At 46.8% G+C, this 23,077-nt stretch overlaps 1 protein-coding gene across 1 annotated transcript; it reads right to left on the bottom strand.

The window, feature by feature from the left end:
• Positions 1–8,413: 8,413 nt before the first annotated feature.
• Positions 8,414–9,463, bottom strand: LOC121082905 (olfactory receptor 51H1-like). Its single transcript, XM_040582599.1, has one exon. The coding sequence runs from the start codon at positions 9,461–9,463 to the stop codon at positions 8,507–8,509; it is 957 nt and encodes a 318-aa protein (XP_040438533.1). The 3' UTR covers positions 8,414–8,506.
• Between the last annotated feature and the right edge of the window lie 13,614 nt (positions 9,464–23,077).

The following is a 23,077-nucleotide window of genomic DNA, read 5'->3' as shown; positions in this document are numbered from 1 at the left end:
AGTGATTAAACGTTTTTCCAAGTCAACCACCTACTAAGGCTCGAATATAGCGCTGAGGAAAAGAGCTTGTCAGGACCTGGACATGGACCAGCTGCTTTAATGACAGATTGCTCAAAGGACCATGTAACCCTGGAGCCAGGGATCTCTCCTGCTTTGGGATCTCCCTTGGGGCCTAGCATTAGGGGGAATCCCTCTCCTGCTGAGGTCCAGGGATGAGCTTGTAGTACCAGCTAACAACCCAGGGGAGGTGTGGTGGGTTAAACACCAAAGATCCAGCAGCTCCTCGCAGCCAGCAGCTATTGTTGGTCCCTGCTGTGTGTCTTGAGGGTTGTAGTTGAAGATGGTGGAACTGATGGGTTTGGGAGTACAATCCTGGCCTGAAAGGTGTGGGGCAGATGCTGGAAAAGCATGCCATGGGGCCGGACTTTGATTGTGGTAGGAAGTCATAGAAGCGTAGTATCACAGAATCATTTAGATATATCATTGGAAAAGACCCTTAAGATCAAGTCCAACTGTTAACCTAAGACTACCTAGTCCACCACTAAACCATGTCCTAAGTCCTGGGGAAGGATGAAGAAGGGAGATTTTGGTCAGGGTCCAGTTTGGAGTTGCAGTAAGTGCACGAAGGACTTAGATATGGCAGGACTCAAGTCAGAGGCAGATGTACATGTGCAAGGAAAAATGTCAGTGTCTGTACCTGGAAACAGAGTTTGCTGCGGACACCTGTGTGAATGTCATCACTTCAACTCTGAGAGCTTAAATAGCTTTGAAAGGGGACAGGAGGTCCCTCCCTTCTGCCCATGACCTTGGTTCTGTGCCTGGTGTCAATGGTGAGTGTACTGCAGTCTATGAGGTAAATAAGCTGGCTGCAAGACTTTTTGTAGTCTGAACTATGAAAGACAGGATCAAGAGGTGGTAAAGCCCAGATGTGACTCCATATATTTGTGTGCAGGGTTTCTGGGAAACTTCCAAAATGGCAGAAACCCTGACTGGCTCTGCTACTGTACTGAGTGCCCTGCCAGGAAAGCGCCGTGCAGCACCCTCCAAAACTCTCCCAGGTTCTGTCATACTGCTGTGTTTTGGTATTTAGTGTTTATCACCTTGATGCTCATACATTTTTTCAATAGAAAACCCTCATTGCGTGGTTGCTAATAGAAATCAGTCTTCTGAAAGAACACCACGCATTCCAGCTCTATTGCCCCTCCTGAAGCTGGTCCATTTTAACTTCACCAGCTTATGAACAGCAGGGTCACCTCAACACAGAGACTGGGAGAAATTATAGAGGCAGACAATGATACTCCAGCGTGGTCCTCTGTTAAACCTGTACGGAGCACTTTTTGGTTTGTACAACTGCAGCTTGATCAGAGGCCAAGCTGCCCAAGCTGTTTCAGCAGAAAGATAGTGTCTTTAATTGAAATCACTACAAAAACCCTAGGTGAAGTGAAGTGGTGTCAACCAATTTCCTGTGCTGCCCTGAGTGACAGACAGGAGATACTTGATCACCAGCACCCCATCCTGTAGAAGCAAATGAGCTCTTTCACATGCAAACATTGACATATTTAATGCCTGACTTGGTACATCACACAAATAATACAACGGTGGGATTTAGAAAATGCAGAAAGGACAGGGAGTCCTGTCACAAAGGCAGCAAAGTCTCTGCTTTTAGTGTGCAGGGTGGAAAATCAAACAGTCCCAGAGAAATCTGCAAACATTGCAAAGCTCCGTATTTCATTTTCCCATATTAAGTGAAGCTGGTAGATAAAGGTGATTCAGAAGCAACTGAGAGGCAAACGTAGGTCCACGCAACCTGCATATATTTTGCTAAAATACAAACTCAAAGCAGCATCATGCACAGCATGTCCCAGACCTCCACTAGCAAGATAACATTGTCTGAAGGCTGTAAATAACAGCTGGGATGCAATAAATTTACCTTGATGGGGAAGAAATGTTGAGGTAATGCTGTGAAACATGTTCCTGGTGTGTGATCTCAATGAGAGCAGTGCCTGATCCCCAGACTCAGCAGTGTGTGCCACAACTCTTGGACAAGCATCGTTCCTTAAGGATTTCCTTACAAGCATGGTTTCTACCTCCTCATGATCACCATCTGCAGCACAGCTGCACCAGGAACAGCTGGCGGAAGTAGAGGGCACAGCATTACCTGTAGAGAGACCACTGATTTGCCAAAAAAAAAAAAAAAAAAGTGTGTGTGGAAAGCACACTTCACTTATAGGTGTATCCTGAAGTACCTAAATCGGGGTCAAAGGGGTCCAGGTGCTTGCTGGTGGCAGGAACAGCCATGGTCTTCTTTGCAGGGGGATTTCCTTCTTAGAAGGAAAAAGAATGATGTCAATTAATTAATCCAAAGAGTTTCCAGGTTGCCTGGCCCCATCTGGATCAAGGTGGCTGGACTGCAGTACACCCGTGCCACAGGAATTTCACACTTGTCTTCACCCCATCTTGCAAAGGTTTAAAGAGACCGAAGTTCCAGAATATCATTTTGAAAAGGTTGAAAAGACTTTGAGTTTTGATCTCATCAAAATATTTGGTATTTTGTAGGTTGTAGGAGTTTCGTTCTGATAAGGCCAAATGTGTCCATTCATCTTTATCAGCCTGCTATAAATGTGATGATTTTAAGATCTCACAATGGATGATCTCAGTAACAGCAGTGAGGAAATGAGTAACTAAGTTACGTTGTTATTCTGCAATGATTTCTTCAAAATAAGTCACTGTGATATCATTGAACTCATCAAAATTCAACCTGACAATTGAGAAAATGTCAGATGACTCTGCTTTCAAAAAAGACCAGAGGAAGAATCAAGGGGATTTGATAATTGACACAAGACGCTGAGTGAAGTCAGAATCTTGCTGTTGCTCATGCACATACAATTTTTTGTTTGTTTGTTTCACAGACTGGTTGTATATCTGAAATAGTGTCTTAAAAAGTTGGGGTGACAGCAAAGCAAACAGCTAAAGGAGAAATACCAGCGTAACCAGAGATGCAATTCAAAGGATTGCAGGGAAACTTTTCATTAGAATTTGCCCTCATGAATCTTCCAGTTCCTTTGAGAATAACATCCCCTTGGGAGGCGATTTTATGACCAAAACCCTGCTTTTTGGACAGACTGCTTTACAGATCTCCTACAGAGCTGCCTGGTGTTCTGGCTGGCAACCCTGGGCACACAGAGGTGTTTTGCCAGCCTGTGCACAAGGACAAGTCCCTGCAGGAGACAGAGAAGGGGGAAGTCAGGGAAGACAGGTGTCCAGCATCATCACAAGGGTCAGAAGGTGAGACTGCAGGGCCAGCCACAGCGTACGGTACTCTAGTCCCACAGATTGTTGACCTTTATGCCGAGACAGGCCATCTTCTCTTCTGTCAGGTTTTTAAAAGAGTATTTAACAAAAGCCGGAGCCTGAGAGGACAATGCAAATGGCTCTGGATAGTCACTGCCCCTGCTTTCTCCATTATCAATGTTTAGGAAGAATGAGGTATTTCTCTGAGGTTGATAGCCTGATCAATTCACTGAAGAGCACTGCAACAGGGACACAGAACCAGGCTAACCTCATTGAGCAAGAAGTTGTAGGGTGTGCAGGCACTGAAGGCAATTTCCATGGAATTAGACCAAATCAGACTTGGTGTGGCTGGTGGTATCAGAAACGGTAGGACTGAATCTGTGAGGACTTGCACAAAACGCAAAATATATCTGGGTGCATGAAAGCTGCTCTTCACTTTTGCAATACAGAGAATGTAGTTTCTAGTGAGTATAAGGAGATTAGACCACAGAGGCTGGACAGAAATGTCACTGCCACCCATCAGGATGAATGTCTGATGATTAAAGATGCTGCTGTTGCTGGCAATAGCTTCTGGATGCTGTAGCCCAGAGTCAGTAATGTAGTAGTACCTTGCAATAAAAGCAGAGGTGAATATCTAACCAAGTGACCTAAGGACCATCAAAGCCACGATGCTACAGTTTTACGCTGTCTGTTCTGTGCTAATCCTAGAAATCATAGACAATTTGGTCAAAAGGGACTTGAACAGGTCATCTGGTCCATCCCTCACACTGAAGTGGATTCACAGGTTTCTAAATGAGGCTGAATAAACACCTCTTCTCCGCAAGAAGAGACACGATGGTAGAGCCAAAAGCCACATGACTTACCACACTTAACAGAGCTGGAGGAGGAGGAAGAAGACGAGGAGGACATGGGAGAGACATCCCCTGTTGACAGTGGTTAGCAGCTCCTCAGCATGGGCTGGCCAGGTCTCCGTGCGATCCGACGAGGTCAGCCTCGGCAGCCACGATGCCTCATTTGCTGCCACAGCTGAAGACTAGGATTATTCTGCAAATTCTGAAACCCACCCAGCATAACCCACCTTGAGCTTCTTGAAGGATATTTGTGGGGTAACAGCTGAGGGTTTATTCATGCATAACCTACAGAGCTATAAACACCTCCAATGGGTCAGACCCACCAGGTGAAATTTAAAATTAAGTGTTTGTTACCTAGGATGTAGTTTGGGGGTTAGGATTTAGTTTGAAGTTTCCTTGTTTGAAGCTACAGAGTATCTCAGCTTACCTTAGAGCAGATGTGCTCCACAGCTCCATGGACTGCATTGGCTCACTACCTCTGACTGTCACGGGAGCTTGGATCCCAGGCCCACATGTAGACCCAAATTTGAGACACTGAATGCAGGGCTGAATCCAGGGAAACCCAGAAGGTGGATTTTTGGAGTTTTTCCTCAGCACTTTGAAAAGCCCTTTTATGGCACCCACTTTGTGTACTTAAAATGTCCAATTCATTTTGGCCTCAGCTGTAACCTACTTCATTCTCAGGGTTGAGATTAATGTATGAAATCTGTTTACATGGAGCTAAAAGCTGCTCTGTCCGGCAATGTGCAAACATATGGGTATGGAGGCATAAACAGGGGATTTTGTGGTCTTAAACTAGGTCAGAACATTAGTCCATGTCCAATTTCAAAGATAAAATAAACTTTCCCAATGAACATGTAACCCTTCTCAGGATCACCCCATTCATGTTGATTTACTACAAAATTCCCTGGAACTTAATGGGACCTCATAACAGTGAAATCCCAAGATGCATAAGCAGAGGAGTTGGGTGGTTGCTACTAAAAATAATAAAAAGAAAACAAAATACTTCAGTTTTATGTACCAGTGTCCCAGATCTGACCCAGAGCTTGTCCATAGACTCCTTTAACTTCTTAGAGCCTGGTTTCTATGTCTTGCAGAGCAGGTGAAGCTTTACCAGTAAGAAAGCTGTGCTGCTGCAGAGAGCCTTCCCCTTTCTTGGAAGGAAAACCTGATGAAAGCTGTTAACACAAAACCAGCTGAATCCATTGCAAGGGCTGTGCGTGGTTAGCTGTGTTAGCAGGAAAGCTGCGCACACAACCAAAATATGAGATTGGTACAAAACACAAATGTTGACCAGAATAAGAAGCAAGCGAGGCAGGGTCGGGACATCACTTATTTTCACATGCCTGTGCAGCATCACCAGAGCTACTGTACTTACTAGGCTGTGAAGGTGCTGGTGTGACATAGAAGTTGACAACTTACGCTGTTTGCTGGCAAAAGGGAATTTTGTGATGGTAAATGTAGTGTGTAGGTACAGGGCTGAGCAAGTGCAGATAAGAGAAAGAGGACAGGTGTAAAGCACTTGTAGAAAAATTGGTGTGTACATTATTGCTTTTGGCCCCGTCAATGGAAAGTCAAACATAGAAAAACAAACAGTAAATGATAGCAAGACTCATGCTCCTGTCAATTATTACATGAAGCTGGCAAATTGCTGTGACTCAGAGACAGATGGAGAATAGCTGGGTTTCGGCAGGACTGCGGGTATGGAGCATGCATGCAAGCCTCAGGGAAGTGTGTTTCATGTTGTAAACCTAAATCAACAGACAGCAAGGTACCTGGCCACATTATTCTGTAAAGTGGGTGAGATGATTTTAGGATAAATACAAACTGACACTACTACAGATTTCATTACTCAGCATCACACAGACCTTTCAGGGTTGCAATGCATTAGCTGTGCTCAGTTCTTGAGTCAAAGGCCATCTCCAGGAGGGCTGGGATGGACAAATTTTCATACCACGTCTGTCCGGGAAGAAGATACATGGGCTGTTCAGGGCTGGGTGACTCAGAGCCACCGTGTCAGTTGGCAGGGCTTGGCTGAGATGAGTGAATTGCTCATAGTTTGAGCAATTCCTTCATACCTTCGAGGCAATTGGTTCAAAACAGCTGCCAGATTTATCAGCAGCTGATATGTGTCAGCTGCCTTAACCTCCAAGGGAACTGCTCTCTGCTGTCCACAGGCTGATTACAGCAACATCTGCTCTTCCCCATGGCTTGCCCAGTTGGAGTCCCTGTGTTTAGCAAAACATTCAAGCACAAGACAATGTACTCCTTCACGCACTCACACAATAACATGCCTGTGGTTATTGCACAGAGTAACACTGCGGAGTGCTGGGGTCTCCATGGTTAGGTCCCCAGCTTCTGACGTCTTGTTGGCAAATAGAAGCTGCTCAACAACTTCAGCAAGCACTGCATGGACATACACAGGCTCCGTGTCTTCAGACATCTACTTTACAAACCCCTGGAAATAAACAGGAGACACTTCTGGCAGCTTCCCAGCCATGAGGCCCAGAGTTTGCAGGTTAAACTCATTTGCCATGTGCCCACCTTTGGTTTTGCATTCATTTTTCCGGTCCCTTCCTAGCATCTGACTGACATGACACTTTGCAGCATGCTTTTCCACCCACCCCATATAGCTCCAAAAGCTGCTTTGGTAAATGTTCTGAGAGCTTCTCCCAGCTGTCCTAGGTGCTGCTATGGAAAGTCCAAATGACAAGGATCAGTGCCATGAAAGGGACTTAGGTGCTTCATTTTGGCAAGCATGAGAGAGTTATGGGCAAATTGTACCTGCATTTTTCTTCAGAGGAGGGCAATGCTCTCTCTCTTCCAGAGTCTCCCAGGTACTGTGACTGGGAGGTGCCAAGCACTAAAACCGGCAAGAACACATGGGTGCTGCTTGCAAATAAAAAGCTAAAGAGAAACATAATTTTTTTTCTCCCTACCAAAACTCTCCAGCACATCCTTGCAATGTGCAGCATCTTCCAGTTTTCTGGAACCTGATGAGAGGTGGCCAGGCCATCCCAAGCTCCAGCCTTGACCTTGTAGCTCTTTGCACAGCTGGAGACTGACCATGCCAAGTGCCTGCACTGAAATCAGTGGTTTCTTCTGCCTACATCCCTCCCCAGCACAAGTGCTGCTTGCAGCATCAATGCAGCATGCTCTTTCCCATGAGATGGGGGCTGCTGACTCCTCACCTGCAAGGTCATGGTTCCTCTTTCCCCTCCTTTTCACCTTCCTCCCTCCTTCTTGACCACTCAGCTACTGGAATGAGGCAAAGGCTGGACTGAGATAGCCCCGAGAAGACCAGCGCATGAGGAAGACTGAAGGCAGTGATTTGCAGGGAGAAAGGAGCAACTGGTTTGGTACAACACTGCAGACATGACAAAGTTAAGGGGATTTGGTTTGCAGGGTGGATTATCTTACACAATGACAAGGGTAGGCAGATCAGGAGGTAGGTCTTGGGATGGGATGGAAGCTCCTCTAATGACAGCCTGATGCTCTGAAAGGGGCAGCTCAGCCACCCTGGGTCTGAAGCATGTCACTTATACATCACCTGAGTCCCTAAGGAAACGTGGCAGTATACAAACAGCACCACGTGTCGCAGGATGTGTTTGGATTGTGTTGCATGCCCATTGCACCCTACTACCTCCATTCCAGACCAGCCTACCCTCATTTGGGTCATAACCTGGGGGGTGAGGAGAGATTTTCCTCATGTTCCCAGAAGGGTTATAGGCAGAGCAGATGATATGAGACAATAAAACCCATACACTCCCCTTGCAGACCCTGCAACGAGACTGGACTCAGTTTTCTGGGTTTGTGTCCTTCAGTTACAGTCCATAGGCCATTGCTTCCTGTCTCTGTAACTGTAAAGATGTGAATCACATTATTTGTAGAAGGAAAGCTGAGGAGTCTCATATGATCACATAACTCTGGGAACTAACAGTTTCATATAATGGACCAATACGGTGATATTGTAATTAAAAGCACAAGTCTGGCAACACTTTGTATTTCTTCAGAGACTAAAATTGCTGTTAGCAATTAATTCCTTGGCGAAAGCCTGCTTTCAGTAACCTTCTCTCTCCCTACATGCAGGGAGGACAACTTCATCACATGGCTATACCAGCTCTGCCCTCTTGCAGACTTCCTGAAAAGTGGGGCATCCCAAAATGGGAGCTGGAATAATGTGAATTGCTAACCCATCCCTCCACAGAGAGGAAAAAAACTGTATTGTGGAAGAGATGACAGGTTTCTCCTGGGAAGTGAATGAGCATGAATGATTTTCTCCAAGAGGTCATATTGCCCATGAGCAACCATTCTGGAGAGGAAAGGAAGGAGGAGACTAGCTTTGGGGCATTGTCACTCTGGGACTAGACCTGCTGCTGGGTCCCTCTCCAGCAGAGCAGGATAAGCATCCGCCTGCGGATCTGCTTGGTTTTCCAGCTGTATACAAGTGGGTTCAGGACAGGTGGCACCAGAAGGTAGGCATCAGCCAGGAGTGTGTGAGTGAGGGGGGGCAGGTGCTTCTGAAACCTGTGGATGATGGACAAGCCAATGAGTGGGACGTAGAAGATAAGGACAGCACAGATGTGGGAGATGCATGTGTTAAAGGCTTTGGCTCGTGCTTCCTGAGAGACGATGCTCAAGATGGCCTTGATAATCATCATGTAAGACAGGAGGATGGCCAGGGAGTCCAGTCCTTTGGTGAGTATCACCGCGGTCAGCCCATAGAAGCTGTTAACCCTGACATCCCCACAAACCAGCCTCAGCATGTCCTGGTGCAGGCAGAAGGAGTGAGAAAGGACATGGGACCTGCAAAAAGGCATCTTCTGAATAAGGACAGCAACAGGTATCACCACACAGATGCCTCGCATAAAGATTGCCCCCCCAGCCTTCATTATGAGGGAGCTCGTCAGGACAGAAGTGTAGCGCAGGGGGTAACAAATAGCAACGAAGCGGTCAAAAGCCATACCCACCAGAACGCCAGACTCGATGGCAGAGAAGCAGTGGATGAAGTACATCTGGACAATGCATGCATCAAAACAGAGGGAGGTGGACTCGAACCAGAAAATGGCCAGCATGGTGGGCAGGGTGGAGAGAGACAAGCCCAGGTCTGCCACAGACAGCATGAAGAGGAAATAGTACATTGGTGTATGGAGGTTATGGTCTGTCTTTATCATCCAGAGTAAGCTGCAATTCCCCAGGAGCATGAGGAGGTACAAGCAGCAGAGAGGCAACGCCATCCAGTAGCTGCTCATTGGCAGACCAGGAATACCAGTGAGGATGAAGGTCAGGGTGCTGGGCCCAGTCCTATTGGAAGATGACATCTCACGTATTGATGGTCCCAGGGTCTGGAAATAATAGTGTCTTGGATAAAAGCCCTGTTATGAGACATCCCATGCACCCCAGCTCTAATGATGTTGGGACAGGCTCCCAAGAGCCAAAAACCCCTGTGCAGCTGCCTTCATACATAACCATCACATCAACCAAGGAAAAACCACAGTGGACCAGTCCCAGGATCATTGTCTGGGCTGTGCACAGCAGCAGATAACCATGAAAGAGCAGTGTGACATTTAATTTGTGTCTCCCCTAGGTGTAGTCCCCAATCTTTAAATACCCAGGGCTTCAGGAGATTTTGTGTTCAGCCCTTTGGGAGTGCCTGAAAGCTTCTCAGCAGTGTAGGCAGGATGACAGACTGGGGCCAGGGTGCTCCTGCTTGGGAAAGGAGGAGAGGTGGGATGGGGACCTGGAGGTCAGCCCTGGGAACAGGGCTGACTGCTTCCCACAGCAGTAGAAGGAGCAGCCTTGGCCACGCTGGTCCCTGCAAGGCTGAAGCACACGGACAGGAGAGGTAAGGTGAGATGGAAAAGAAGAGAGGCAAAGTCAGAGAAAGATTAATGTTTGTACTGAACTGAATGCGGTCAGACCACAAGAGATAATATCTCACTCTGAGATGAGAAATAGCCCCATTATATGTGATTCTCTATTGAATCGTTCCTTTTTTTTTTTTTTTTTTGTTAAGTATGGCAAAATGTGTAATGTTTTAGGGAGCTTTATCATCTAAACCTCCAAGTCAATTAACTAAACCAACCCTGATTGAAGGAAAATGGATTTGTGCTTTACAGCTGACAAAAAGCTTAAATGAAAAGGAAGAAATTCAGAGGCTCAAATAAGATCGAGAACCTGAAGTGGTGTTTCATCTGTCTGAGGCCATTAGAAAACCCAACAGCAAACACCAGGTCTCCATTTAAGCACTCTGGAAGCCTCCTGCTTTCCTGGGCAGGTTTGCCACCCCAGGAGCATGAGCTGTGATGGTCAGCAACAGGAGTCTGGGGCAGGTGGGAGAGATTTCCAGAGAAATATTCCAAACAGGCTTCTCTGCAAATGCAGTTAAATGCATCTTAAAAGTGCCAGCTAAACAGCTGGTGTTCTTGCCACAGCCCATCAGGGAAAGTGCATGTCTATTCAGCTGGAAATTAATACATTTTGCATAACTGAGGAGCACAAACTGATTGTCCCAGAGTGTGTCTGCACATACATGCACACACACTGAGACCTCATCTGCTATCAGAAAAAAAACCAGAAACAAACCAACCCACAAAACACAAAAAATCAGGATTTCAACGGCCAAAGGATCAGGCCTGAACTAAGCACTGTGAACAGGGAGAAATGGGACAGTGAAAGACATAACGGAAAGTGTAAAGAATTGTGAGGAGAAAAGGTATTGTATAAATAAACTTATACATACTATTTATGTAACGCTTGAGAGAATGAGAGAAATTTTTGATTATTTACAAAGGTTGATTTCAATCAAGCTCATCTGTATATACAAGACCAAAAGTAATACTTAACAAAGCCATTTGCGCCTCGCATTTTTCTAATATGCTGTTTGTTGTTTCTGCCAGAGACTTTAGTAAATTCTTGTTTTGATGCAAGCCCTCAAACAGATTGTCCTTGCAGGGGAAGAACATCTATTCTGTCATCTTCAGGCAGCCCACCCTGTACTTACCCCAGATCACAGCAGAGAATGCGGGCTGAGGACCAGAAACAGCCCTGGCTGTGCACGCTGCTGCAGGCAGGCACTGGGCAGAGAGCTGGAAAGCTGTATTTAACAGCCAGAGCAAACCCCGTGGGTCTCACCCAGGGAGTCACAGCTGATGTCTTTGCTCTTCAGGGGGTGTGAGTACCACAGGACTGTGTACAAGCATGTTTTCCTGTCTTCTCTGAAAAAATGGAAGAGTGCAAAAATAGTAGTGAAGGCAGTTTTAGGGCACCGGTTGTAAAAGAAAAAAAATGTTTATTCAGAAAATACCCCAGTTTTGTCCTGCTCTGTGAAACTTTTGCATTCTGGAAAGTGAGGAGACCCAGCTCTGGTGCCTTCTTGGGCACCTACTCCCCTGGGTACCTCTGTGCGGCTCCCCAGTTCACACATAAGTATACTTTATATAAGTATATTTGTGTATATCCCATTTAGATAGATAGGTTAAATATAAGGAGAGGACAATAGGAAAATCCCCAGAAGGTTCCCACAAAAGACCACAAACCAAAAGAACCAGCCAATGGATTGATTCATAATCAGAAACTTTATTTTGAGATTTTTTTCTTATTCTGTGATGAGTTTCAAATAGAGAGGGTGGGTGGTGGGGTACAGAGATGGAGGGTGGTGTGATGTTCCTTTTGTTCACAGCTGTGGGGAGCCTCCAGCTGCCTGTTCCCCACCACTGATGGGGTACAAACTGGGGCTGGGTGTGTTTCCTTACCCTTTGGTCAATGTCCTTGTAGAAAGCGGTGACACTCTCAGGCTGGTGGTGAGGAGGGAGAGGGCAGGAGTATGGCATGGTCTGATCATGTTCCTGTCTGGGCTGCAGATCAGAGGAACTCCTTGCTGAAGGTTGCTGCGGATCCAAATTATTTATATGAGTTCAAAAGGAGATTGGGAGAGTTTTGGAAGAGGCATTGCTGAGGGGTGCCTAAAGCAGATAAGCCTCCTCTTAAAATTAAAATAGAAGGATCTTGAGTGGGGATCAGCCGCCACCCCACCGCCCTCGGGTTTTGCATCATCTGCAGACTTGCTGAGGGTGCCCTCTGTCCCATTATGTGGGCCATTAACAAAGTGGTTAAAGGTACAAAGTGGTTAAAGGGGACAACGGACATCGATCGTGATTGTATATGTCTGCTCAAGGAATGTGGGTATGGTGACTGGTCATAGGTGTGGTGTATGGTCACATAGTCACACAGCTTTGAGGAGACACCTGCCCTTCTTCCCCTGACAAAGGGGCTATTTATTAAAAGGATGAGAAAAGGATGAGAGATATTCCAATGCTATCTAGAGGGAGGGAGTGCTAAGGCTTCTTGCTGGAGAAGATCAGATGGTCACAAGGACATGAATCACCTACAAACCTGCAAGACCACCACACTGCAGGCAAAGGACTGATAAGCTAATTAACATACGAAGCGAGAGTAAGCAAGTTTAGGTAATGAATATGTATAGGTGTGAATTGAATATTCATTTGTTTCATTGTATAAATGTGAGATGGTTCCTCACTTCGGGCACACACGCTTGTGGAGGAGCGATCCCCCGTGCATCTGCGCGCAATAAACATACCTACTTTATAACTTTCGAGTTATACAGTCTAATTCCGCACGTCATCATGACCCTTCAAGCTGGACAACTCAGCCTCTTTTCTCCCCTGGGACTCAAGAAGCCTGTCCAGGAGGTGAATATTTTGGTGTGGTGGGCAGAAGACCAAGAATCGTTTCACAGTGCAGAGCTGCGGGCACAGGCAAAATCCCCTGGAGCAGCTGAGTTCCTCCAACATTGTTCTGTGCCCTGGGGGACAGATCAGGGTGTCTATAAAACAGGGCAGCCTGTGGCTTGTCTGGTGTTGGCAGCACTGAGCCTGGCTGGTACATTGTTCTGTGGTGAGAAGTGCAACTCTGTGGGTGCCTTGGGAAGTGGTTGGGTCTCCAGGATCTCCTCCATCGTCAACGTGTGACCTCTCTGTGCTCCTTCAATCCGGTTTTTGCTGAGGTTCTTTCTGTCATCAGCAGCACTGCACTTTTTGTGATTGTCCCAGACTTTACCCAAAAATGTCTCCAAACACCAGGAGCCTGAGCTCACGCTCAGTTTTTGCAGCTTAATGAGCTGTGGGTGTCAGAAGAGCACAGTCATTCCCTGGGGCTGTGTTACCTTTCAGACATGAGGTAGCTCAGCTCACAATGAGCAAAGCTGAAGCCAAGCAGGAGCTGCCAGCATGCTCTGGGCATTAGAGCAGTCTCTCCAACACTTCCTGCAGCTCAGGTGATGCAAAATACCCTGAGAAGGACTCTGACTGCTTTGCTTGCCAGGCAGGGTCTTTATCAGGACTGTGGGAGGAAAGAAACTATTCCCAGATGGTGTTTTGTGAATATATTTATCAGCTTGAAATTTCCCTGTTGTTGCCATTACATACTTTGTGCCCTAGCTGACAGCACACGGGTGGGAGACATCCAAATTGAAAAACATTACTGTGAACACAAAACCTACACAATTTAGACTAAGCAGAAACATGCTCACTTTGGACTTGGCAAGACAACTTTTTACCCTTACCATCAAAGTTCCCTGGAACTTAATTTGCAGTACTTATCTTTTCCTGGGACTTCTGTTCTGTGTAAGATAACATGGTTGCTTGCAATGAGACACAGCATTTACCACCTCCTTCCTCCACACACACTGTGTCTGTGATTGACCCTATCAGGAGACTTTGAGGAGTGCAGATGTTTTCAGCTGTGGCAACGGTTCAGTGCCCAGAACAATGGGGTATGAGCCTACAAATACTGTTGCAAGTGGTAATAGTGGAAGTTGCTCAGGAGTTGCACTGGATATTTGAAATATAGAAGCCTTTCTCCTTTCCTGCAGATACTTCCACTGGCCTCAGTCAGGTAGGGTGGAGGTTGAGCCAGGAATCCAAAGCAGGATGCTTCTCTGTGCTTCATCCTTGCCTCTAAATTCTTGTTGCCAATTATAATAGTATACCTAATAAATACCTTTTTTCATTTCAAGGCTTAGGAGCTCAAACAAATCTGCATGGAGTTCATGTCAGCATTCAAGAACTTCTGCTTCAGGCTGCATTTTTCCCCCAACAGGTTTCCCAGGCTTGGAAACTTCTTACTTCTGCTCTATCTGTTTCACTGTGAGCCTTGGCAATGCCTCCCTGTCTTTTATGCATTTAGAGGTCTGAAGCCCATGTACTATTTCTTGGCCACACTGTCCATCATTCTAACTGTCTGTCTTCAGGACATATTGTGCTTGCCATGTTCTGGTTTAAGTGCAAGGAAATCAGCTGCAGTGCTTCTTTCCCTCAAATCTTCTTCACCCACTCCCTGTTGCTTACGGAGATGTCTATGTTGCTGCTGCTGACCCTCGGTAGCTTTGTGGCAAACCACAACTTTCTGCAGTACAAGTCAATTTTAACCACTTAAGGGATGACCATGGTGGGACTGGTGTTCATGTCCTCATCTCAGGAGGTAAAGTACCTGCACATCATGGGCTGGATGTTTAAAAGACTGCAAAGGGGAAAACCTGCAAAAACTGGGAAGCAAAGTTTTATTTTTTAAGATTAACTGCAGTAGATTCAGCCTCTTGTTGTGGTCTGTGCATTGGTAAAGTACAGAGCACTTCTCTGGAGGTCTGTCCCTAGCCAGGGCCACAGCCCAAGCCTGGGTGGGATGCCAGTGGAGATGCGTGTGGGGGGTGCCCTGCAGGGGGCAGGGCAGGGTGTAATGGCAGACAAGTGCCTGGGGCTGAGAGGTGGGGAGGCGTGAGGGGTGCCTGAAGGGGGATCCTTACTGGTAAGAGAAGTTGGGAGCTGGTTCACTGCGTAAAAGGGATGATGGAACAGTAACATCTTCAGAGGATTTGTGATGTTTGATCTCCAGTCAAAAACAAGACTATCGGGAGAAGTCTAGATTAATCACTCCCTCATCACTACAGGGCAACGGCACAGGAAAGAAAAGCAGAAGTGAGAATTTTGCCAAACACAGGAATTTCTCAGATGGGTTACAGGGAGCAGGTCACCATTAGTGGCCAGATTGGAATTTCTTCTGAAATCCACATTACTGTCCCCATTACCGTTTTCTCAACACTCTGAGTAGCCTCTGTTTTGCACTTCCAATAGTCAGTTGGAATGTGTCAGTGTCAGTGTCTCCAGCCCTTTTGCAACTAAACCAGTTCTGCAGCTCCACTTCGACTAAGCCACAGTCAGTGCCTTTAACCCTCAGATCTCTCCTTTTTCCTCACAACAGACTGAAGCACAAAGAGATGGAGGCTCTTACTTTTCACCCATAGATGTGCATGTTCTTACTGCACACACTGGTTCCTAAGCAAGGCCAGCAGAACTAGGGCAGTGATTGTACCCCTGTACTCGGCACTGGTGGGGCTGCATCTCGAATATTGTGTTCAGTTTTGGGTCCCTTGCTACACGAAAGACATTGAGGAGCCAGAGTGTGTCCAGCAACAGGCAACAAAGCTGGGAAAGAGTCTAGAAAACAAGTCTTATGAGGAGCAGCTGAAGGAACTGGGGTTGTTTAGCCTGGAGAAAAGGCAACTGAGGGATGACCAGATCGCTTTCTACAACTACCTGGAAGGAGAGTGTAGGCAGGTGGGGGTCGGTCTCTTCTCCCAAGTAACAAGTGACAGGACAAGAGGAAATGGTCTCAAGTTACAGCAGGGGACATTTAGATTGGAAGTTAGGAAAAAATGTCTTCACCAAGAGAGTTGTCAAGCACTGGAATAACCTGCCCAGGGAAGTGGTTGGGTCCCCATCCCTGAGAGTATTTAAAAGACACGTAGATGTGGTGCTTAGGGACATGGTTTAGTGGTCAGCTTGGCAGTCCTGGTTGTGGGTTGGACTTGATAATCTTAAAGATCTTTTCCAACCTAAATGATTCTACGCTTCTGTGCTTCCTTAGCCCTTGACAGGCTCTCAGTCACTATCACAACACAAATAACCATAATTTATGACTACAAATTTTTGAGTAAATACACTCTGTGCAACAAGCACTAGTACTGTAATAAAAAGCTACACAAGCTCAGCGGGTTGATGGCTTCATGGATGTAGTCAGAGCCCTTAAGGAGTTAGCACTAGCTATGGCTTGTTCCTTTCCTTGCAGTGCATGCCAGTGAATTCCAGAAAGGCAGCGAGACAGACAGGCAGCATAAACCACTTTCATCTACTATTAATTTTTTCACTGTGTTTAAATGTGTACTATTACCTTTTTCTTGCGATTATTCCCTGCCCATAATTTATAAAATTATTTTTGGAAGAAACAGATAAATACCACTTTGTGGAAGCAGAAATTTCTAGAACACATCTGATGAAGAGTTTCATTCACTGAATTAGGAACAAATTAACTCATTGTCCACACAGCACAAAACAAAACAGTATTTGTAAACAGCAGCTCAAGATATTTGTGCAGAAGTGTACTGGGTGTAGGTAGTAAGGTTTTGGTAGTGGAGGGAGTTGCAGGGGCGGTAAGGAGGGAAGTCCAAGCTGCCCTGTGCCAGACAGAGGTGATTCCAGCTGGATCAGTAACAGACCCATCATGCATCAAAGAGAAGCCCGTTAAAATTGTTTGTAGTGCCTCTGTGAAAACATACTTAAGAAAGAACAGAAAATGTGAGATTGGGAGAGAAGTGAACACAAAGTATGAGAACCAGCAAGGGAAACACCATGGTCAGAGCAGTAGGAGCTCCTCCATGGTGGTAGAAGCACTCCCACTGAAGGGATGGTGGGCTGTGGTGACGTGCGGAATTAGACTCTATAACTCGAAAGTTATAAAGTAGGTATGTTTATTGCGCGCAGATGCACGGGGGATCGCTCCTCCACAAGCGTGCATACCCGAAGTGACGAACCATCCCACATTTATACAATGAAACAAATGAATATTCAATTAGCGCCTATACATATTCGTTACCTAAACCCCGCTTCGTATGTTAATTAGCTTATCAGTCGTTTCCTGGAATGTGGTGGTCTTGCAGGTTTGTAGGTGATTCATGTTCTTGTGACCATCCCATCTTCTCCAGCAAGGAGACTTAGCACTCCCTCCCTCTAGATAGCATTTGAATGTCTCTCATCTTCTCTCATTCTCTTTTAAATAGCCCCTTTGTTAGAGGAAGAGGGGCAGGCGTCTCCTCAAAAACTGTAGTTGTCTCCTCAGAGCTGTGTGCCTGTGTGACCAGACACCGCACCCATGACTAGTCACCATACCCACATTCCTTGAGCAGACATATACAATCACAGTCGGTGTTAAGCGTCCCCATTTCACACTATTTCTCCATATCAATACCTGCTCCAGTGTGGGTCCCTCATGGGTTCAGTCCCTTTGGAGTTGTACGTGCTCAAGAGTGGGCCTTCCACTGATATGGAGAAACAGTGTGAAATGGGGACGCTTAACACCGACTGTGATTGTATATGTCTGCTCAAGGAATGTGGGTATGGTGACTAGTCATGGGTGCGGTGTCTGGTCACACAGGCACACAGCTCTGAGGAGACAACTACAGTTTTTGAGGAGACGCCTGCCCCTCTCCTCTAACAAAGGGGAGACGGGGAGACGCCTGCCCTTCTTTCTCTAACAAAGGGGCTATTTAAAAGAGAATGAGAGAAGATGAGAGACATTCAAATGCTATCTAGAGGGAGGGAGTGCTAAGTCTCCTTGCTGGAGAAGATGGGATGGTCACAAGAACATGACTCACCTACAAACCTGCAAGACCACCACATTCCAGGAAACGGACTGATAAGCTAATTAACATACGAAGCGGGGTTTAGGTAACAAATATGTATAGGCGCTAATTGAATATTCATTTGTTTCATTGTATAAATGTGGGATGGTTCGTCACTTCGGGCACACAGGCTTGTGGAGGAGCGATCCCCCGTGCATCTGCGCGCAATAAACATACCTACTTTATAACTTTCGAGTTATAGAGTCTAATTCCGCACGTCAGTATGACCCCAAAGGGAATGCAGCCCATGAATAAGGGCATGACAGGTAGACCCCAAAGGGATTGCAATGCATGAAGCACCCACACTGGAGCAGAGACAACCCCAAACGGAATGCAGCCCATGCTGGAATATTGGAAATGAGCAAGAAGGAAGGAATGACAGAGAGAAACCATTGTGTACTGACTCTGACCTGTGCCAATCATTGCCTTGCTGAGAGGCCTCAGAGGGAACCAGTGACGACAACAAGGAGGAGAGGGGAGTCTGGAGTGAAGTAACTGGTGATATAGTGAAAAAAACCTAGAACTCTTCTGCAGACAGAAGCTACATAGATAACAGAAACATTAGCACCCAAAAGAGCAAAGGGTGGGAGCTTAGCACTTAGCACTTCAAGAAGGGACAATTAGTACCGATGTAGATGAGCTCAACAAGAATGTAAATAAGGAGCTTTCTGACCTGCTAACTTCTAAAAGAAAATAAACCAAGGTAAAATAATTGTGGTAGTAGATCAGTGACCTCCTACTCAAATGGCCCCCACCCCAAAGGTGGATCCGCTGCCCGGGATCATGCTGATATAGATTAAAACCAGCCCAGTGGGCATGTATTAGCTTGACATGTTTAGAGTGGACAATAAGGAAGGACTAATCGTTAGCTAGCAGATGTTTTAAAATAACAGAAACTAAATAACAAAGACTGGTAATGTATGCAAAGATAAACAAGAACTTCAGGTAACTGCCCAAGAAGATGAAAAGCACATCTTGTAGAGGTGCCAAAGGGAGGAGATTCTCTATGTTTGAAAACCCTATGTATATGCATGACTTTGTATAATAAATATTGGATGGCTTGTTGAAACAGTGTGCAAGTTAGGAGGACCGATCTCCCTTGCACCTGGCACCACAATAAACATACCTGCCTTGTAACTCCCCTTGAGTTGTAGAGTTCGATTCCACGCATCACTGGGTACAACTCTGATGTTTTTAAGGAGTCATCAGTAATAACTCCAAGATGCCTGTTTCTGAGTGGGGACAGGCAGCTCGTAGCATATTGTCTCTACAAAATTAGGTCCGTGTTTTGCCAGAGCACCTCAGTTTTAATGAAACTATACTCATTTTTACTGTCCAATTTATCACTTCATCACTCAGCATTGCAAAATTCTCCCATAATCCCTCAACTACTCTGGGTACAGTGATTTCATAAAATGTTTCATAATCCAATTCACAGCCTTTCCAGTATCTCTTACAGTTCAATTACCTGCTCAACTAATTGGCAATCTCCCACAAGTGTGAAAAATAACAATTTATTGTTTCTCCTTGGCCATGGTATCTAGGCTGGAGAATGAGCTGCTGAGGACAGCTTGGGGAAAGCAGAGAACACACAAGACCCTGTGACCCTCTTGGCAGTGTGGGCAATGAGCCACCACATAAAATATGAGCTTGCTGGATGTGGGCTTTTCTCACCTGCTGGGCTGTGATTGCAAAAGCCAGATCAGGGATGCAACAGCTACAGATCTACTAGTAGAATAGTCCAGACTTTGTTCTTGTGCCACATAAATTCATTATACACTCTGAACAGGAATCTCCTTCTGCAGTAGTCCAGATTTATAAATATGCCAGACTTGTTGCATATTTATGCTTCTTACTCTAAGACTTGGAGAAAATAAAGGAAATAGATAGGTTAATTCAGAAGAAATACTATGAAATACATTCTTTTTTTGTGTGCTGTATTTGAAGCAGTGATTTATGAATAGGAACAATGGCAGCCTAGCACTTCAATAACTCAGTCAACAGGAACCACATCAAAATAGTGTGAGGACTATCAAAATGAAGACAGCTCGAAAATCAGTGCTCACAGGTGTTTGTGCTCCTCCCCATGACTCTGGGAGCTGGTGCCCAGAACACCCGGTACATATAGGGATGGAGGCTGAGAACAGTGCTCTGCCGTCACTATTGATGGGGAACAAGGTACGTGCAGCAGGTTTAACCTTCCCCTTACTGAGGCTTCCCCACAGCTCAAGCTCAGAAATGTCAGCAATTCTCCTACAAGAAGATATATCATCAGACTTTGCACATCTAACCAAGAGGCCTAAAGAAGGTGTGGGGCTCCAGGCTGGGCTATGCCTGTGCTAGTACCATGTACCCAAGGAGAGGACATCACCCACTACCCGCCCCCTCATCCAAGCAGTGAGGGTCAGCAAAATGAACCTCACTCCTCTCCCAGATGCCTGCAAACACAAAACGGTTTGTCCCCTCTTTCTACCACCTACTTTAGGTAGATGGTCCAGCAGCATCAGTAGCTCTTTAGAGAGGAACTGCAGACCACCAGCTCACTTCCTTAGCACACAGAAAGAGAAGAAATGCAGCCTGCAGAGCTCCAACAAGAACGGACTTTACCTCCAGCTCACTATCAGCACCGTGACATCAAAGCTGCAAATTTTCCTGCTCTACATAGGCTGACCTCTGGAATTAGCAGCCCCCTCAGTCTGCCAGCCAGGATTTCCCAGCACCTCTCTCCCTGAATACCGCATGGTTCGCCTGTGGTTCATACATGACCTCCCCCCTGAGAGACTGCAGGGTCAGGGGATACCTCCACGAGGTCCAAAGGACCAGCACTCCTTTACAAAGCATTCACTAAAGTTCACGGGTGCTTCAGGATGCCCAGGTGGAAGGGGACATTCAGATAGAGCCCTAAGAGTCCAGGCTGCTCCCTTGTGCCCCAGAAGGGGTGCAGCGCCACTGGATCCAGAGCCAAAGCGACTTTTACACCAACAGGCTTAAGCCAGGAGGACATAGGCACCCTTGCGTGTGCACCAGGAAAGCAGCTAGGCATGCCCAGAGGGGTGTTTGCCCACCCGCAGAGAAAATCTTCCCCCTTTGTGGACCAAAGTTCTGTTTGGCACTGCTCGATGCTGAGACAGACATAACCCATGCAGTGAGAGAGGGCAGTGCGTTTGTTGACAAGCCGTTGCTATTCCTGGCTATTCCCAGGCAGCACTTTCTCCTCGGTGATGACGACAGTCTCTGAAGTCCCAGCAGTGAGGGACTGGGGCGACTGGGGCCCTTCAGACCTATAACTACTTCCATGCAGGTCCTTTTGGCACGTTGAGGAGTTGCTTGGCTGTGTGAGAGAGAAGCAGTATTTGAAGGTGATGTAGGTAGAGCCAGGGTGGCATCCAAATCGTCCAGGTGAGCTGGGTGGGGGTTCTTGTCATTCAGTCTGGTGGTGTGCCACTATTTTTATGCGCAGTGCCCGTATTTTTATGCATAGTGCCAAGCTCTGAGCCAGGGTCAACTTTTAGCCACATGGAGGTGGAAGATGGAACAATCTACCGGGAGAAGCTGCTGTGCAGCTATGCCAGTACACCTAGGTGGACTTCACCTCCTGTTGAGTTAAGGAGCTCCTTTTTTACTTCCAGCTATCCCACATTAAGGGAGTGTTGTGGTGGAGACCTGCCAGGCAGACACCTGCACCCTCGGTTTGCTTCCTTGCATAGGTCAAGTACAGCAGTGCTAATTATTGGCCTGCAAGCTGTTCCTTGGTTCAAGCAGCTTCAGGCAAGCTGTAGGCACATAGGTGTAACATCCACCGACCCAGTCACCTGTGAAGACCTGCAGTTGCCTGGCCATGGCCCTAGGCCTGGCCTTCTTGCTTGCGCAAGCCTCAAGAGGATGCCAGACGCCACAAGGAAGGTAAAGCTTTGTTCTTCTCCCTTCTGGAAAGGGCAAAAGTCAGGAGCCCCAGGGAGATACAGGCTTGGCGCTAGGAGAATGCTCAGAAACAGGCGATGTGGGGCAAGTACGGAGCTTTTGCAATGGGAGATCAGGTCGTGCATGTATCTACCAGAGGTTCCTTTTGATCTTCTGCTGGGGAGGGGGTATGGGCTGGATGATTACTCTACCTCTCTTCAGACCCCACGTTCCAGCTAACTTTCTTTTGTGCAGGCTGTACGCCGGTCAGGAGTGCTGACTGGCACAGCCAGGGCAGCATGTGGTGGCCAGAGCAGACGGCTGTATGTTTTTTGCCGGCTCAGACTGCCTGGCTGGTAGACTGACAACGTCTCAAATGCTAAGCGTTTCAAATCCGGCAGCTTTAATGGTTATTGCTTAGCAGCAGAGAGGCAGAGCTCGCCCACGCGGGTGAGGAAAGAGTTACAATCTCAGCTTCAAGTCCCAGGACCTACTCAGTCCTTTCAAAGGCAGGGGAGCTTTGCCAGTATGCTAGCAACTGGAGATTTCCACTCCTTTTGCACTTTGTTCAATACCCAGCATCTTGTTCTCTGAGGGTATTTTAAGCTGTCCCACCGTTCAGGAATGAAATACAGTCAGCAACTCATCTAACGGGGTACAGCAAGCTAGGTCAAGGTGCCCAGCGTCCCCCATTTCTAGAAAACCTTCTGGATTTTGACTACTGCAGTGAGCAAACTGGTCACTTTGCAAGTGACTGAACTACTTAATTGCACAACAGAAAACCCTGTCAGCTTTTCAAGCCACAGCAAAAGCACAAAGCAAAAGCTCAGAAGTGTGTCAACTGGCCTGAAAGCGCCGCTCCCCCTGAGCAGCAACAAGTCTGCAAGTGCTGCTCCCGTCCCTGCTGTTGCATGTACAACTGCAAAGCAGCCAAATCGGCAGCAGTATCTTCCTAACACGGCACTCGTATGCAGGCTGCACCTGCAGCCCTTCTTGGGAGCTGGTGGTAGGAGAGGTCCATGCAAGGCTGGCTTGGAGCGGAGGAGATAAAGGAGAAGCTGCTCCAGGTGTGATGCTCTGTACCCGGCTGGCACCTGGCACCGGACACCTGGCACCGTCTGTCAGTGTGTGTGTGTATGAGGGTGGGTGTGTGTGTGTGTGTGTGTGTTGGGGGTCTGGAGGCACCTCTGGCTGCTAGCTTACTGGCACCGTGGCTGCAGGGCACGTCAAGAGGAGGACGCACAGAATGTAGGGGAGGTCAGGTGTAACGTGGGTGAAACTG

This window comes from Falco naumanni, chromosome 2 (assembly GCF_017639655.2).
Source record: "Falco naumanni isolate bFalNau1 chromosome 2, bFalNau1.pat, whole genome shotgun sequence".
NCBI lineage: Eukaryota > Metazoa > Chordata > Aves > Falconiformes > Falconidae > Falco > Falco naumanni.
This window is presented reverse-complemented; position numbering and strand designations above follow the sequence as displayed.

Bases quoted from the DNA above. Each gene is read 5' to 3' on its own strand.
- LOC121082905 (XM_040582599.1), bottom strand. From the start codon at position 9,463: ATGTCATCTTCCAATAGGACTGGGCCCAGCACCCTGACCTTCATCCTC.